Source organism: Podarcis pityusensis (assembly GCF_964106645.2).
Source record: "Podarcis pityusensis genome assembly, chromosome: 13".
NCBI lineage: Eukaryota > Metazoa > Chordata > Lepidosauria > Squamata > Lacertidae > Podarcis > Podarcis pityusensis.
In genome coordinates, this window is record NC_138038.1 from 38,581,800 (window position 1) to 38,594,843 (window position 13,044).

At 46.2% G+C, this 13,044-nt stretch overlaps 2 protein-coding genes and 1 long non-coding RNA gene across 5 annotated transcripts in view; 1 reads left to right on the forward strand and 2 right to left on the reverse strand.

Annotated features, from left to right (window-relative positions):
- Nucleotides 1–13: 13 nt before the first annotated feature.
- Nucleotides 14–2,520, forward strand: LOC308461248. Its single transcript, XR_013978849.1, has 2 exons — nt 14–1,314; nt 2,479–2,520. It is a non-coding gene; the product is annotated as an uncharacterized lncRNA (long non-coding RNA).
- On the reverse strand, nt 2,441–8,828 carry LOC308461247 (uncharacterized protein). 2 transcript variants are annotated; one of them, XM_080977987.1, is made up of 5 exons: nt 7,587–8,828; nt 6,737–6,784; nt 4,580–5,419; nt 3,820–3,852; nt 2,441–2,812 (listed from the first exon to the last, which is right to left on the reverse strand). In XM_080977987.1, the coding sequence occupies exons 1-5, from the start codon at nt 7,696–7,698 to the stop codon at nt 2,763–2,765; spliced, it is 1,083 nt and encodes a 360-aa protein (XP_080834113.1). In that variant the 5' UTR covers nt 7,699–8,828; the 3' UTR covers nt 2,441–2,762. The 2 variants fall into 2 exon arrangements, with proteins under 2 accessions (XP_080834113.1, XP_080834114.1); XM_080977988.1 differs by lacking the exon at nt 6,737–6,784 and having other exon boundaries at nt 7,587–8,825.
- A 2,095-nt stretch (nt 8,829–10,923) lies between these two features.
- Nucleotides 10,924–13,044, reverse strand: part of KCTD13 (potassium channel tetramerization domain containing 13) — a 34,756-nt gene continuing 32,635 nt past the window's right edge. For both annotated transcript variants that reach the window (XM_080977927.1, XM_080977926.1), the window contains exon 7: nt 10,924–13,035. In XM_080977927.1, coding sequence (XP_080834053.1) covers nt 12,793–13,035 — 243 coding nt within the window. In that variant the 3' untranslated portion in view covers nt 10,924–12,792. The remainder of the gene's footprint in view (nt 13,036–13,044) is intronic.

Below are 13,044 nucleotides of genomic sequence, written 5' to 3' on the forward strand. Positions count from 1 at the left end.
AAGCATGGTGAGAAACAATGATGTGGCTGACTGACTTCCAAAGTGACAAGAAGAGCACTGAAAACCAGGATTGCTTGCTATGAAGTGCTTTAGGAATAATTAATGATAATGGAGAAATGCAGTATTTCACATGGAAGGTAGACATATAACTTCTTTCTCAGCTCTGCACTGAGAAAAAAAATGCATTCACTTGTAAATAGTCTAAGCTCCAGAAATATGGGAGTGTATTAATCTTTCTCAATGTATGCACACAAGGTTGCAATTCCATGCATACTTACTAAGAAATAAGATCCACTGTGGGACTCACTTCTGGGCATATATATGCAAAGGATTGCGGCGTGCAGAGGATACCAATTGTGACTTTCCCTGACTGAGAGGTGCCATCGTTCAGAGGCAAAGTCAATACTTTGCATTCAGAAAATGCAAGTTCAACCTCTGGCCATGCAGCGAGAAGCGTTCAGCTTGAGAAAGACCCTGGAGAGCAGCTGCCAGACAGAGTAAACAATACAAGATGGACCAATGGGCTGACTTGGTGTGAGGCAGCAAACGAGGGCAAAAAAGCCCCTATTTTATCCCGCAAGGGGCTACATTCTTCGAAACGTAAATCCTTGCGTATTTTCTTCCAAAAGCCAACCTGATAGCTGAACAAAAGGATTTAGATGAGAATAACCAGATGGAGAACAGACCCAGGGGGAAGAAATGCAAGAATGGCACACAGTTAAGAAAGGTGCAACCTTATCTTACCTCCGTCCTGTTCTCTACTGCCCTCCAGGCTGGCGCTCAGGCGACTTCCCCTTTTACTCGAGGATTCTGTCCCTTTAAGAGGCAGCTGCGCACACCCATTTCCTAACTCCTGCAAAGGAATCCTATCGGGTATTACTCTCGCGCGCAGGCGCAGGCGAGACTCCTGCGCGCCACTCTCAATCCGCGGGCGAATGGGCGCTTTGGAGTGACGCGCAGGCGCGCACGCGCCCCGCGCTACCCTCCCGCCATAGAAACAGTGCCGCTCCCTACACTGTAAATCACGTCATCGACTTAGGCCTCGGAAGGGAGGAGGCCGCGCGGCTTCCCGTATAACGGCCGCTCGGAACCATAGAGGAGAGTCTTCCGAAGAGCATAGAGCTACCACAACTACTGGAAGCTTTGAGAGCCATTTTGGTCGAGGGCAAAGAGTACTTATTTATAGATCATTAATATATTGTATCGTCAAAAACGGTTTTAGCTACATTTAGGTCAACTCTTTATGAAATATTCGCCTTTTAAAAGAGGCAAACCAACAAAGAGCGCATTTTCTCCTCCCCCTCCCCAGTGCAGGTCAGGAACAGTAAGTTATATGGCTCGTTTTTCGTTACTTGTCTACTTGTGTTTTTAAGCTCAGAAAAGAGTAACTGCAAAGCACCCCAGGCTCAGGTTTGTATAAAAGGAGGCTCAGGTTCAAATAAGCAAGCAATTCAGACCGTGCGATGTTTACTTGGACCTATCCCATTGATTTTAATACCATTTCGGGGGGAGATTGGGCTCATAGCTTTCTGTATTTTTCTACAAAGCAGCTGGGCTAAGAAAATGTTTTGCCCCGTGAAGGCTATCAACATTGCACTCTTACCCAACAGGACACAGATGGCTCCTTCCTTTGGCTTTCATGATAAATTGTGGTGGGGATTTATTTCACACACTTCCTCATTACCACTGCAACTAAGCATCTTTACTGAGAAGCCCCATTGTGCTCTGTAGGCTTTCCTCTTCAGTAAATTGGCCACATCAGTTCACTGGCTTTTAAGATGGCAACCTTGTTTTTAAAAGTGAGCTTTTTTACAGTGGCAACCAGCTTAGAAGCTCAGCAAATGAGAATAGAAATATAGAGTATCGAACCATTAATTAGCATTTAGGTATATCAGCACTGTACCTCTAAAAGATGCCTAGAAGTAAAGTTATGCTTAGCATAATCTCGTCACTATGCTGGCAGAAGACGCACTGAGCAAATATTTTATTTCTATTAAATCAAGTCACATAATTTCAGTAGAAATCACCCCTGCCTTCTTTAAGACATCTTCTGAAAACTCTTTATAGACAGGCCTTCACATTTTTCCCCCTTTATGACCAACCAGTATTTACTGATGTTTTTCATGATGCCTTTGGCAGTTTTATCTTGTATGTTGTCTACCACCTTGTCAATACTTATGAGAATGCAGCTTATAAATTCTTCAGTGGATAAACAAAGAAAACTATTTCTTAGCCATATATTAATAGTTCCTTGTGGTAAACCTCCCAAAGCTTCTCCTTTGTGCTTTCAAAAATTCATTCACGTTTTTCCATCTCTACCCCTTAAAATAATTTCCCACCCAAACCATTTTCAGTGCCTTGAGCCACATCACTACCTACCCCATGCTGGTAACACACCTGTGTAGCGATGAATAATGAGACACTGACAAGGCAAGAGAAGTGAATTTAAATAAATTCTTTTTTTGCCTTTATTTTCAGGGGAATCCAGAGAAATTAAAAACCATGTGAAGAAATTAAAAACCAGAGCATTAAATCAGAGAGAAAGAGAGAGCAAGAGAGAAAAAGAGAGGTGAGGCGTTAGCCCCACTGAGACAATTTGAGCTATAACAGCAAAGGGAGGGAGGTAGGCAGGTGGCAGAGCTTCCCCTTTCAAGATGCTTGGGCTTCTCCAGTCTTCAAGGGGGGTGGGGGTGGGCATCTTGCCTCTCCCCATGTGCCCCCCCCTCATGTCTTAGCGGTGCTTCCCCTGGGAATTATTGAAGTTAACCCTTCCCATCGAAGGTGTCTGTGTAGACCGTCACTCTGCTAGGATCTAGATGGAAAAAGAAAAAGTGATGGCAACAGGAACAATGTCTGGAAGGGAGATGTGCCATAGATAACGTGTATACACACACACACACACACACACACACACACACACCTCTCTGCCCGAAACCCCACTCTCCCCCCTACTATTCTCAGTGGTAGGCCACAGAACAGACCCTTCATTAATCTGCTCCCACATACGCAGCTCTTTTGTGATTTGGTTGAATTGTTTAAGGCAGCTCCACATCCAACATCAGATAGTTGTGGATTTCAGCAGCTCTACTTCTCTTTCCTATCTCCCATCACACGACTTCATAAGGCCCAGTTTATTCACTTTCCCGTACTGCACAGAACCAATTACTCCAGTTTTTCAGACAGCATCTACCTGCTCCTGCCTGCTACTACATGAATAGAAAACTTGCCTGGCTCATGGGCCTAGGCTGGCAGTGGCACTTGTCTTCAGTGTCACTGTCTCGAGTTCTCCAGGCAATGATGTGGGGTCAGAAGCATTTTCAAAGTGTAATTTTAAACTTGTGTTAGATGATCAAAAGCCAGCACCTCCTACCAGTCAGGGCTTCAAAGCTATGGAGCACATGCACTCAAGCACACCTAGGGCACAACATTAAAAAGCAAACCACGAAAAGACACAGTATTAAAATGTAGAATCAGTGCCCCTCAGCTTCTGAAAGCAATCCTCACAAAAGGCTGGATTTTTTCAAAATACGAGTGGTCAGATTAAATTTGTGGGTTTTTGTTTGTTTTTTGCATGTGTGGTACAGTAGAGAGGGAGACGCAACTGAATATATGGCAAAGATTGGGAAGTATGAATTACGCACCCACGGTTCTTAGAGTCACATCCCTGTCCAACATCTGCTCCCCTCCACTTCACATTGTTGTACATTACTGCAAATCTTCATACCCCCTTTAACATGAAGCTATCCAGCCCACTGTTGAGCCCCAAAGGTCATATTTATGAAGCCACTGATTTAGGCCCAGGCACCTCCATTTGCTTACCTTGACTGTGTAGCTCCCATATATGTCTCCACTCTGTATTAGAAGGGGGAAAAGGGAAATTAGAAGAAGCCAAGCACTGTTTGTAAATAAGCCCCAGTGCCCTAAGACCCTCCAGCACAGCTGAAGCTGCTGACTTCTCAAGACGATGCCCCGAAAGTTCAGCCACACTGAGAAAAGTTGGGGTCTCAGTGCACTGAAGGTCATATGCCCATCCAAACCTTTCCCCAAGCTGCATAAAACTGGATGTGAGAATCTGTGCTATCTGGAGCAATGCTTAAAATTATGAGGAAGCTAAATGATATCTATCTATAACTACCTCTTTAGCCCAACCAGGGCCTCTCTTTAGCCTTCTAAAAACAATAGCTGATAAAGTAATCAGAAAAGGTAGGGACAGGCTGTTTGATCATCTTCTACCCAAGTAATTCATGCCCTAGTTTGTGGAGCAAATGTAAACTATAATAGAATTCAACCTCAGAGCAGTGAAAAGATTGTCCTTTATTTCTTCTGACAGCCAATACTACCCAACACCTCTCCACTTTCATGAACTGCAAACGTCTTTGTGCTGTGTCACTGCCCCTTCACTCACCATCTTCACAAAGATCCCTAGCTTTCCAAATGAAGCATTTCCTTGTGTCCTCCATCCCTTCTCTCCTGACTATGTTCAGCTACCTATGGGACAGCTCCCAAGCCTCAACACACATGCTTTGGTTCTCCTCTCTTTCCCTCATGCCCAATGACTGGGCTCCTTCCAGCACCTTACCGTCCAGATGGTAATTTTTTGCAGCCTGCCAGTCGCTAACTTCCATTTTCTCCCAGGATGCTCCAGCATCTGCATCTCGTTCATCCACGTCTGGTGCCGTCCCGCCACCCCCTCCATGCCCAGCCCCCGGCTCGTTGATAAAGGAGAGGCCCCACTCATTCTGAAAGATGGCTCCCAGGTGCTGTCGCCGACTGCTGTCAGACGGCGGGGGGCTACTTGGGGGTGGCGCCAAGACACAGTTGGGGAGGCTATTGGTGGTGCGGACGGCTGAGGCAGGAACATGGCAGGCTTTCCCCGGTTGATCCAGGTTCTCTTTCAGCTTGCTGGCATAAGAGATCTTGGGGATGATCCGGGCACTGCTGCTATCGACAGGGAAAGCGGGAAGTGGCCGGAAGAGCGACCATGTTTCCTTCCCGGAATCCTCGTTGGCTGTGTTGGCGGCATTAGATGTGGCGGCAGGCTTCTCACTGGCTTTGACGGTGCTGCCTCGTTCGGATTCGGGAGACGACGACGGGGAGGGTGGGTCGGAATAGCCGCGGCGCCGGTGCTGCCACCGCCCGTTGGAGATGCTCTCAGGAGCACAGTGATGGCCGTTTGTGCTAGGTCCCCATTCCTTGCGGTCTGAGGGGCTGCCTCGGTAGGTCTTGCGGTATGCTGTAGCATGGAAGGGGCGGGCATGGTAAAAGCGATGAGGGTAGCGGTGGGGATGGTGGACAACAGGAGGGTCCCGCTCAGACAACTGGAGATTGCGGATGTTGAGGCTGTTGGAAGGGCTCAGGGGAACACTGGGTTCGTCAGCTATCTCAGAGGGAGCAGTATACCCGTTGGACTCCCAGGCACCTGAAGAGGAAGAAGAGAAAGGGTGAAGACCATGCCTGTCTCACGTCCCTTTGTCACCTCACACACCTAGAATGTAAGCACCTCAGAGCAGCAACCCCATTTTTTATTTTGGCAGGTGGGGAGCTTATGTTAACTCTTGTCAAGTGCACTATCAACAAAAACGGTGCCTCAGCGCAGTTCATTCCGACCCTCCCAAAATACCAAAGACTGCTCAGTTAGTGTTTGGAGATTTGGTAAGAAAGTTGGGGGATTAAAAGGTGCTTAAATATGACACCCAAATATTTGAACATATTTCTGGCTTTCATTTCTCTGGAATGCAGACACATTCACCTCTCTCAATTTGGGGTCAACAGGTCATAGATAAGGCAGAAGATGCCCATGGGGTTAAAATACCTTTGAGGTCGTTTATCTGGGGTGTGCAGGTGGCTAAAATCTTCACATCAATTAAGTAATTTCAAAACCCCTGTCCGTGCTGCTAACTCAGTCAATTCCAAAACTGTGATCTTTAGTCAATAAAATTGGGGGGGGGGATTCCTCTTCTGTCTTCTGATATTTATTAATGAATTATAAACTCTAAGACAAGTACAAGGCACCTTTTGCCCTCCAGAAACTGCTGAACCACATTTTGCATCTTTATGGCCATACTGACAGGGGCTGATGGAAGTTGTAGTTCAGCAACATCAGAAGATCATATGAAAATACCACTTCTGAGGTTGGTTTAGCCCACTCCCCACTTTTCTGGTTATTTAGCATTCAAAACATTCTGTCTTCAGGTTTCCAAGCTTCTCTACATTGTGATGAGCAAAAGGGGGACGGGACGTAACCAGAGGTGTTTATGCTGAAGAACTCAAACCTATGAGATCCCTTCTCTCAAGCCCTAACCAATTTCAGTTTCCTCAAAGCCTTTCCCAATAATTCTAGGATCCCATCCTGTAAGCCACTGAGCTCTGGCTTTGCTGCCCAGAGAATTAAAGAGTCATTGTTTCCCCATCTGTAGGCCTTCATTCCTCTCCTAAGTATACTCCAGGAGTGTAACAGGAGGAGGAAAAGGATATGAAGAACATGCTACTTTTTCCAAATGGGTATCTAGTAAAGAAGCACGGTGGCAGATACTGTAATCACTTCTTCTCCACATCTTTTCAACAGGGAAGAGAAGATGGGGAGCATAGAGGGTGGGCATTCAGGGCTCTAGGTTCTCAGGATGAATGTATCTCACCCAGCACTGAGGTGCAGCCACCTCTGGAACAGAAAAACATGCAGAAAAAGCATGACAGAAAGGAAAAGGGGAAAGCCCAATCCCAGTTCAGTACAACACACCTTCTCTGGAGACCTGGCTTGGCCTGTAGCCCAGCTCTGCTCCACCCCCTGCGTGACAGAAAGAAGGTTTTATTTTCAACATTTAGATGCATTAAGGATAGCTAGAACTTAGATGCATGTTACAAAAGGCAGTTAATCAAACCAGAGCCACTGAATTAATAACCAAATAGGACCCACCCCAGTAAGGAAAAGGAAACTGAAACTCTGGGAAGGGAGTGTGATCCAGTAAGTTGAGATTTACCAGGTAAGGGGCAGGTCTGCATGATTCTGTGGAGATGCAGCAGCTGATGGTTTAGGGTAGGATTCCCAACATGGGCTGTCCGAATATTTTTTTTGGGGGGGGGAGCAGGAAACTTAGCTTGGGGGATGGGGGTTCACAGCTCCACAAATCAGGTAGACACTAGGGCTGAGGTAAAGGAAATTGAAATAAGGATGCATTCTAGTGGTGAAAAAAGCATGCTTGTCCCAGGAGTTCAGTTTAGTTTTGGACTAAATGGATAACAGATGCATGAAGGAGTTTGGGGTGTGTGTGAATGGATTGATAAGGGAACGGATCAGCTGAGGTCTTTGGGAACTAAAGGAAATATTTCAAAATGCTAAGCACCAACACCAAAGCTCTGGGTGCTCAAGAAGCTGGGTTTTTAGTAGCCAGTCTTGAGTTGGCGATGGTGAAGGGCTGGGGAACTTGTGGCTCTCCAGATGTTGCTAGGCTACAACTTTCATCATCCCTGACCAATGGTCATGCTGGCTTAGTGTTCATGGGAGTTGGAGTCCAACATCTTCTGGAGGACCAGAGGTGACTTCGTAAAAGTGACTTAGAAGATAGAATACTGGATGCAGTTTAAGTTACCTGTCCGGATGCGGTTGCTGAGGTTGTGGCATTTTTCCTTCTTTCCACCAAGGAGACGCAGCTCCTCCTCTGGATTGCGATTTTCATCCATTCCCAGCTCCTCCTTCTGCATGGCCTCTGACTGTGTGTGATGCAGATCTCAACAGCAATAGAGCTTCGAGGATGTGGAAGGTATTTTTAAACCCCAGAGTCCCGACTACAGTCTTGCTCTCAGCCTCCTTTTCAAGCAAAACACCACAGCGTGCCCAGTGACTCTACTCTTCCTCTGTTTCCCTGCACTGCAAATTAGTAGCCTGTGCCTGAAAGCTATTCACTCTCTTGTAGCAGCAAAAGTCACCTCGGTGGCAGAGAAAGTTGCCAGGTACCCCGCAGAGCTCCCCAACTTCTGAAATGCTACAGCAGCTTAAAGGACCAAAGGAAACTACTTCTATTTGTACCTACACTCTTTCCCACCTCTGCAACTTAGGCTTCAACACCCTACGCTGTATACAAACACCTGTATAAAACTTCGGGAGGAAGTTGCCCCCTCGTTTTCCGTTTTAGCTGTCTGTCTGCCCTACGGTACCCCACCCACCCCAGTTAGCGCTTCTCGGCTGAAAAACCAACCAACCCAAGGATCCAGCCCCAAACGCGGCACCTCCCTACAACCGTAACAGAAGCTTTCTTCCTTACGAGCAGCAAAAAAAGCCTTTTCCCTTGCTTACACCCCCACACTCGAGGCGACTCCCACCCACCCCGCAACCTTTGCTAACAGCTTTGCTTCCCGGTAGTCTTTGCTTTTTTAAAAAAACAAAAGCCCACCAGCCCAGATCTACCGCCCCCGCTTTTGGGGGTCGCAAACTTCCTCCGCAGCCTTTTCCAACCTTTTCGGCCTCCCTTTCCCGGTTCCGTCAATTGGGGCCCTTGTTTCGTCAGAGCTCAGATAACTCTAGGCCCAGCCTGACGCTCTCAAAATCACAGCCAGGAACCCTCCGCCTGAAGGGGGATCCTTTTTCCTTTTTTTAAATTAAAAAAAAGAGAACCTCCCCAGGAAGGCCCTGACTCAAGGAGCCCCGTCGCTTCCGCCCCGAGCCCCAGCTGCCCGCTTTGCCTCTGGCCGGCTGCCCCCCAACTACAAGGCGGCCCCCCTGCGCTCCAGCCTCGCTCTCCTCCCTTCACCTTCCTCAGGCCCAGGCGATACAGCCAAGCCCGCCCGGCACATTCACCCAGCCAGCCCCCGCCACGTGACCGGTTCCCCCCTTTGGCCTCCTCTGGTCACCTGATCCTCAAAGCGCCGTAGCTTCCGGGGAGGTAACCGTGCCGCGTGACCCGCCCTCTGTCATGTGACCGCTTCGTCTATCACGTGACCAGAGGGAGTTGCTTTTTCCCCCTCCTCCCTCTTATTTGCTTTGCTTCTCCACTCCTTTGACCCACCCACTTTCTTTCGTACAACTGTGTTGGTTGCGTTTTTCTTGTGGAGCTTAAAAGCAGTGTGCTTTCCCACCCCCTGTCATATAATTGTATATGTTTTCTCACATATAGGCTGCTCCCCGTGCCGCCCTCGAAGAACATTTTGGAAAGGGTGAGACCTACCTGGCCCCATCCATAAACCAAAGTGAGTAGCAGCCGCAGGACTCTTGCTTCGGCCCCGCTCAGTCCTAGGATTTCGCAGCTGTAAGGATTTCGCAACTAAAGCTGCAAACCCTGCCATGTCTGCTCAGAAGTAAGCGCCATTAAATTCAGTGGGGCTTACTCCAAGTCAGGATCGCAGCCCTAATGCTCCCCACCTTCCAATCTCGTTTCTTTTTGTCAGGTGTTTTAGATTGTAAAGGAGGGGACCATATTACTCATTACTGTAAACTGCTTTGGGTGCCTTGGTCGGCTGAAGGGTAGGGTAAAAATACTTTAAATACCATCATAAATAATATACTTGGTGGTGACTCACATAGAGCTCAGTGGGGCTTGCTTTTATATATAAAAAATATGTAGAAATTGTTTGCAGATTGATTGCAAACATGCAAACTACAGTGTACCTATAAGGGTTAAAAGTTTATCATCACTTAACTGCAACACTAGGTATTTCATGTTTAAATAATAATACATTAATACAAAAAAAAAACACCCTGCAGAGATACTGTGCAGCACTACTAGGGTAGGCATCGGGTCATTTTGTAAACTTTGTTTCAGTTTTTTATACTGTTGGGCAATTGCTATTAACAAACCTAAGTACAGCCTAATTGCAGCTGAGAGAAGACTAATTTCCAGCATAGTAATCTAAGGTTTGTTAACTTCATTCCCTCAAGGCCAATATGGTTTTGCTACTTTAACCCTTGACAACTTGAAAGGTGTAGATCATTGTTGAGGATTAAGTTTTTGTATCATAGCTGCTTATATTTGGAAGAATCAGCTGCACAGGGAAGGAAGCTACATAAGATGTTCTTGCACAGGAGGATGCAGTTAAAATGCAGAAACTAGTGTAAGGCTCAGCTGCCTATTAGATTGAGATACATTGTAAACAATGGGTTCTGCTCTGAATGGGCCAAAGCCTTTGTTTAATCCTAGTATGGGAATCTATACTAGCAATGTAGCTCTGCCTGACTCTTCTTCCCTGGGTACGAGACGAGATAGGAAACTACCAAGATATGGAAGCAGGAATACCAAGTTCCCAAAATATGGTTTCTTAAAATTAAAACACTCATCCAGCCACTGCATTGTAGCCCCTCAAGCCTGCCCAGCCCTTCTGCTTCTTCTCCAAGGCCCCAGTTACGGGAGCAGCTGCCATCAACTAGTATGAATCAAGGCATACTATTATAGATAGACAGGCATACTATAATGTTCTCCAATTAAATACCAGCAGTCTGGATAATGTCAGTAGATCTTCCATTTCCTCTGGCCTGAGGCACTCAACATACAGATCCCCTTCCCCATAGGCATCTCTCTTCACAAAATCCAAGGCATCCACCAGACTGCTGAAATGCTCTCCATTGCTACAATCCAGAAGGGGAGAATTTGAGAAAACTTGCACCCACCTTAAATTTTAGGTTCCTAAAAATCCAGAAGGACGCTCACCTTATTTTCTTCCACTACTGGAGCAAGCCACAGGCAGCAGATGAACAGGGAAGCTGCCCAAGTGTTAACAAGGTAAGATTTCACACATGTGCTGCCAACTATGCCAAAAACTCCTTCCTCTTTAACAATTGTAATTGTCCAATAAACACAACCCCCTGGGTTAGAAAAAAGGATGATCCAGCTCACTAAAGTCACTAATATTCTTTGGGAAATGTGCCTGTCTAGGCATGGAAAAGCCCTGGAGATACAGATCCTTATCCACACACACACACACACCAGGAAACTTCCCCACTTTTAAGCAGGTACCTTTATTACAATAATTTAATAGAAAAAAACATTTTTAAAATAAATTATGCAAATACAAAAAATTACAATAATTAATTCAAGAAAGTTACCTCCTCCAGGGAGGGGAGGATATAGAGATGGGAAAAGAAGAATGGAGGAAAATAATACCTTCTCTCCAGTAAAGTTACCTGCACCAGATTGCATTTACAGAATGCAATTTCACCCTCCCTCTCCATCCACCACCATTAATATCCAAACCCTGTTCCATGAGACAGTTGACTGAAAGGGCTGTTGAAATGTCCCATATTACACTTTGCTGAAGTTTGTATGAAGCGACATCCCTGTGGCAGGATGGGGAAATGGTGGCCCTCCAGTTATGGATGGACTAAAACTTCCATCAAACCTGATCACTGGCTATGCTGGCTGGGGCTGATGGGAGTTGGCAAGCCAATGTATTCTGGAGGACCCCTGATTCCCCCTCCGCCCAACCTTATGGAAAACAAGGGGGTGAAGGCATTCCAGGAGCAGAGTGCAAGTGCTCAAACTCTGCAGGAAGAAGTAAGACTTCTGTACCTACACAGATCTATGTCTGAAGAGAGTCACTTGACCATGTTCCGCTGTTTTGTAATGGTGTGTAGATGCCTATGAAGTGTGGGATTGAAGCATCTAACATATTTTGATATAAGTCGTACCGGTAAGTGGGACAGAATAGTTTGGATGGAATCAGGGTCCAGGACACACAACACTTAAGGAGACAGTCAAACTGTGTTTTTGACCCAGACAAAAAAATTTAAAATAGCAGCTGTTATCTGACTGACATCTTTCCCAGAAGGACAATAAGTAATACGAACCAATTTCATGACTGTTACCTCCTGCTCTAATGCAAAGGTTAAAGGTGCCAAGTTTGTATGCATGAATTTTTTAAGTGGCTGATTGACACTGGATTTAATCTCCTTTGCTCACAGGAGGCTAAATGTAGTCGAAATTATTCCAGAAAAAAGACACTAATAAATATGTTGTATAATCCCGGTTATGTCAATGCCATTATCAAAAATTATAAACGGAGTGTAGCCCGTTTTTGTCTGAACAATTTATGCCTTCTCTTAAATTCAGGCAGTTTCTTCAACAGAGAAGTTAAAAGTAGGTGAAGAGAAACCAAGGGTGGGTTGGGGGTTGACCCAATAAAAAAACAACTATGTACCATAAAGCAAAGGGCAGAAGACCCCAGAATGGAGAGATCAAAATTGGTAATTATGTAAGAACTGACACACCCCTGTCTAGGTAGCACCTCGTCTGTGACCTTTGAAAAAGGCCAATAACAGTGTTACAAAATGGAAGTCACCAGAGGCCCAGTATTAAGCTGAGATGGAATGTAGGCTCCCCTGATTCATATGCTTTGCTCACATATAGCTCTCTCAGTTATAATGTTGTTGTTCCATGGAGCCTAATTTAGAGGACAGTTAAGAGTCAGTCGGTCTCAGGTTGGAAAGGTTCAGGGTCAAGAGGTTTTGAATAAAGGACCACAAACCGGGTTTCAGCGGTGTCTTGCAGATTATGAGACGGGTGGGGTGGTGAGGGGAAGTGGGAAGTCGGGTGTTTAAGACTGAAGCATTAGGGGAAATTAACAGCTGGAAAGAGCATGCCAGTAAAATGAAGGGGCAGACCAAAAGGTCAATTGTCACAATAAAAAGGAGGGCTTAATAAAGTCAAGGGATAGCAAGAGGGCAGAAAAGCAGCCCAGAGGGAGAGAGAGGTTAGAAAAGGATGCAAACATCAATGAGAAGACCTTGAGGTGAAAGATCAAAAGGAGAAAACAGGTCCTCCTTTGGCACTAAATGGATGGAGTAATGAGGACATTGCGAGCGAGGCGGGATCAGTCTTTGAAAACAGCTTGGTGGCCGTGAGGACGTTCATCATGCATGATGTGCCTACGGACATGTATGCGCCGGACACGGTGCTCCCGCCCATCTTCGTCGTCACCTGCACGGAGGGGGCCTCCACCCCCACCTGCCACCCCACCTGTTGCCTCCAGGAGGGCCTTGTCTGGCACTCGTGGCGTCTCGTAGATCAGGATGTTCAGGGTTTCCTCAAAGATCCGTGCCTCTGGGAACTCCACCTGTGCACA